The following is a 5,000-nucleotide window of genomic DNA, read 5'->3' on the forward strand; positions in this document are numbered from 1 at the left end:
GCCCAGATCAGTAGCAGCCGCTGCAGCAGCAGAGACTAGTTGAGCTGACTCACTGAGGCTGTGGACCTCCCTGCCAGCTCAAGCGTGTGCAGAGTTTGCAGCTCGAGCCTCACTTTCCTCCCCCAGCGCAGAGAGACCACACGCCAGGCACGAGGCTCTCCCCCGGCCGCTCCTACCGCACGTCCCCCCCCTCTCTCCGTCTCCGCTGGGCTCCCATCCAGAGAATGACTGGCTCCACTGAACCTTGGATTGAATGCAGCAGCCTGGAGATACAGTAGCCTCAGCCCTGCCTGCCTGCCTGCCTGCCGGGACAGACAGACGCGGAGAGGATTTACACTTCAACAGCTCTCTGCATCACACACCTTGGCTAGACTCTGCTCACAGCTTTGCCCTTTCCTTTTATCAGGGAGGATATATGGATTAGAGAGTGTCAGCCAGTCGGACAGACATACACACATACAGAGAGACAGACATATGGAGGGAGATCAGTGGTGAGCACTGCAGCGTGAATGTAGCAGCTGTACTTATTTCCTCCCTGGTAACTGAGGGCAGAGGAGGGTAAAAACCGAAACCCTGACCACTGAGGCAGCTGGGGGGGATCTAGCTCTGAGCAATCAAAAATCTATAGGGGGGGGGGGGGGGGGAGAGAGCAGAGATCGTATAGGAGCCATACAGATAGCTCCGCTCCCACAGCATATCACCAAAGTGGACTGTTATCTCTCAGCGGTGTCCTGTCGGATGGCCATGCCTCAGGTTCAGCTTTATTAAAGATTGGAAATCGGTTCTTTAAGCGGTAGAGCTGTGGACACCTCTACTAGACTTGGTGGCACACACTGGATGGACGTACTGTATTGGCTGCAGGCTGTCTGTGTGTGTGTGTGTATAGTGGAGTGTGTGTATATGGGTGTGTAGTGGTCGTGAGTCTTTGAGGATGGCGGAATACGTTCGGACACTGCTACTATGTTTTGCTCTGGGGAGCTCTGCACACTCAGCCCATGGCATCTATCCTCGGATACGTCTGTCCCACAAAGGTAAGAAATGTGTGTGTGTGTGTGTGTGTGTGTGTGTGTGTGTGTGTGTGTGTGTGTGTGTGTGTGTGTGTGTGTGTGTGTGTGTGTGTGTGTGTGTGTGTGTGTGTGTGTGTGTGTGTGTGTGTGTGTGTGTGTGTGTGTGTGTGTGTGTGTGTGTGTGTGTGTGTGTGTGTGGTGTGAGTGTGTGTGTGGTGTGAGTGTGTGTGTGTGTGTGGTGTGTGTGTGTGTGTGTGTGTGGTGTGTGTGTGTGTGGTATGTGTGTGTGTGTGTATGTGTGTGTGGGTGGGGGGGGGGGGTGGGTGGGTGTGTGTGTGTTCATGAATGCACTTGGACTTGCACGTCTAGATTTGTAAAAACGGTCTGATGTATTTTGATGATAGATTTGATCTATTTTGTCTCGTCTGTTTTTCTGCCTTGTCTTTATATATTTTTTAAATGCCTTGATCTGTGATCTATACGTGGCTCCATGTGCTCTGTTGTAAAATGCCATGAAAAGGCAAAGGAACTCTCTGAATCTGTGATCGTACATAACGCAGTGTCCCCTCGACCGTCTGGACGAGTCAATGCAAGCTGGATGGAAACCAACATTCTTTTCAGTCAGTTTCACGGTAGATTGTGAAGCAGACAGGTGTAACGGTGCAAACGTAAACGTTTCTCACACTTAGGGTTACACACTTTTAATGACCCCGAACCCCCCCCATATGTCTGGTGGTGTTCCTCACAGCCTTCTCCACGTTCCTGGTGAAATTAGCTCATTTAAATATTTATTGGGGGGAGGCAAAACAGAATTAGACCAGTCAGTTCCTTAATCCAGAAGTATAGATGGGTCTGTTGCACCACGGAAAACCAAACCATTCCTCTCAATCTCAAGTTGATTTGGTTCGTGACACACATACCACAACAAGTGCTGGCGGGGCGGGCATTTAGACGCTGTAAAAAGGTTTTGTTTATGTGCATTTGTCAACACCAGAGCATAACAGACCGGCATTACAAGTTCAGAGGTGATGATGGGAGGAGAAAATTAAAACAAAAACAAATGATTTCCCATCTGTGTGAGTCTCAGTCATGAGTCCAGGCGTAGGTATAGCCATAAGTGATAGTGAAAAAGAAAAAAAGAAAGCGGCTTAATAAGGGAAATTTAGTCAATAGCTGGGAAACGGGTTCAGTTTCGGGCATTTCATTGAAGAAAACAACACCATCTGTTAGTAAAGGAAGTTGCAGGCCGCGGTTACCGTCTAATGGGATTGTTATTGATTTTCATCCGAGATTTATGTCTCAGCCAGGGGAGACACCATCACTGCAGAACTCTCCCTCTGCGCTCCGAGAGGGTTCAGCCCTCCGCTCTCACTTTGTGGAACACACTCTGCTCCCCGACTGCGGCGGCCTTGATGTCTATAGAGCTGCTATTCCTCCCTGTGTTGTTGACCAGGGTTTGTTTTGCTCCTCTGGCCATGGTGGCTGAGAATCCACAATGTGGTTTTCACTGCTGCCGCCACGGGGTTTGAGCGATATACGGGATGACAGGACATGGGAAACGGTGGACGTTTTTGTCTCTGTGTGTGTGTGTGTGTGTGTGTGTGTGTGTGTGTGTGTGTGTGTGTGTGTGTGTGTGTGTGTGTGTGTGTGTGTGTGTGTGTGTGTGCGCGTGCGCGCGCGCGTGTGTGTGTGTGTGTGTGTGTGTGTGTGTGTGTGTGTGTGTGTGTGTGTGTGTGTGTGTGTGTGTGTGTGTATGCTGTGCAGGCAGACCGTGCTCTGTTTGCTTACAGTGTCTCTGCAAGAATAAGGGTTCCCCTCCTTGTAGTAGATAACTCTTGTGTAAATAGTAAACATTCCCACTTTGGCTCCGCTTCGTTGATCTCTATGGCAACTGAGGGCGCTGATTCCACACGAACGCGTTAGCCACGGTTGGACGTAGGTGTGGAATTCGAACGGTCGATAAATCATCACCGCGATGGGCGCTGATGAGTTGAGAGGGGCACAGCGCGGCCCCAGGTGACTGTCGACTCGATGCACCTCCTCTCCTGTATCTTTACTACATCGCTGTTGTGTTCACGAAGTATGACATGATAAGAAACACACTGCAAACAACAAGCAAGACGCAGTGCTGCCAGGCAAAGGGTTGGAAGACGGACAGACGTGAGACATACAGGAGAGACAGAGACTATATTATTCCTTTCACTACCACACTACAGAAGGTTAACCTTTCACTACCACACTACAGAAGGTTAACCTTTCACTACCACACTACAGAAGGTTAACCTTTCACTACCACAATACAGACGGTCTGTTGTAGTGTGGTAGTGAACGGGTTAAACTTCTGTAGTGTGGTTGTGAAACGGTTAACCGTTTGTCGTGTGGCAGTGAAAGGGTTATGAACACACAGGGGGGGGGGGGGGGGCGGGGGGGGGGAGAAAAAGGGGACGAGAGAGCACGAGAAAAGGGTGTGTACACTTTGGTTAAATGCGCGCCAGCGGCCCCAGCTTTGAGTGTATGTGCTCAGTCATAAATGACACATCAATAACTGAAAAAACCATGACGTTCATATATCACACAATTCATTAGCAGCCCGAGGGGTGAGCCTCTGCTGTGACTGACACTCTCTATCTCTCTCTGTCTCTCTCTTGCTCTCTCCACCTCAATCTCTCTCTCTCTCTTTCTCTCTCTCTCTCTCTCTCTCTCTCTCTCTCTCTCTCTCTCTCTCTCTCTCTCTCTCTCTCTCTCTCTCTCTCTCTCTCTCTCTCTCTCTCTCTCTCTTGCTCTCTCCACCTCAATCTCTCTCTCTCTTGCTCTCTCCACCTCTCTCTCTCTTGCTCTCTCTCTTGCTCTCTCCACCTCCACCTCTCTCTCTGTCTCTCTCTTGCTCTCTCCACCTCTCTCTCTGTCTCTCTCTTGCTCTCTCTCTTGATCTCTCCACCTCCACCTCTCTCTATCTCTCTTTGTCTCTCTCTCGCTCTCTCCACCTCCACCTCTCTCTCCACCTCTCTCTCTCTTGCTCTCTCTCTCTTGATCTCTCCACCTCCACCTCTCTCTATCTCTCTTTGTCTCTCTCTCGCTCTCTCCACCTCTCCTCTGTTGCATGTTCAAGCTAGTAGACATTTCTGTGGATAGCTGCAGTTCGATCCTATCATTATGGAATGAAAAACATCTCAACTCTAATATATGCCTCATGGTCTCTTCCAGTAGGTTTGCACACACCCTGAAGCACATGCAACCACACACACACACACACACACACACACACACACACACACTCACTCACACGGAATAGTGTGAATTCTTTGCACGCCAGGCCCTTGGAAGAGGCTCCTGCTGAGAGGGAGAGGGATGTGGTTTTTACTACTCGCCCTTAGGACTATGGAAATATTACCATAACATCTGGTATAGGAACTGGGTGGAGGACGCATGGCAAATTCCCAATTCAATGTGTGATTCCCAGCATGGAGGAGGAATGCGATTTTAATGATGAATATAATTACTACTGTAAGGTAACTGTGACCCACTAGTGTGGGATCGATAACAAGTTCAATAGGATGGGCTTCTGATTTCTAGACACATGATCAGATGTTCGGAGGAGCCGCTGTACCCTTTCTTCATACATAGTGGTAGCAGGGCTGGCCACGACTAAAGAAATGATTAAGTCCACTAATAGGACTTTGATTGAATTGATACATTGATACGTTGCGTTTCCCACGGATGCAATCATGCAGAAGGACCTCTTTAAATCTAGAGATGTGCTTCTATTCTTTTCAGGGAGTAACTTATTCAACATGGGAAAAAAATATGACATAGAATATGACTACTCAATTAACAAAGTGTTAGTCGACTAAGACCAATCCAACCAATGAATCCAAAGGACCCAGCACATTATCATAATATTTCAAGGAGAATCCTCTTACTGTGTGATCTACAGTAAGTGCCTTTGATGTTAGCTCCTCTTCATACATAGTTTAAAATCATTATTATTGCCCT

General features: G+C 48.5%; 1 protein-coding gene across 2 annotated transcripts in view; it reads left to right on the forward strand.

Annotated features, from left to right (window-relative positions):
* Positions 1-730: 730 nt before the first annotated feature.
* Positions 731-5,000, forward strand: part of sema3e (sema domain, immunoglobulin domain (Ig), short basic domain, secreted, (semaphorin) 3E) — a 74,561-nt gene continuing 70,291 nt past the window's right edge. For both annotated transcript variants that reach the window (XM_084335589.1, XM_084335590.1), the window contains exon 1: positions 731-1,031. In XM_084335589.1, coding sequence (XP_084191715.1) covers positions 932-1,031 — 100 coding nt within the window. In that variant the 5' untranslated portion in view covers positions 731-931. The remainder of the gene's footprint in view (positions 1,032-5,000) is intronic.

Source organism: Notolepis coatsorum, assembly GCF_963971535.1.
Source record: "Notolepis coatsorum genome assembly, chromosome: 18".
Lineage (NCBI taxonomy): Eukaryota > Metazoa > Chordata > Actinopteri > Aulopiformes > Paralepididae > Notolepis > Notolepis coatsorum.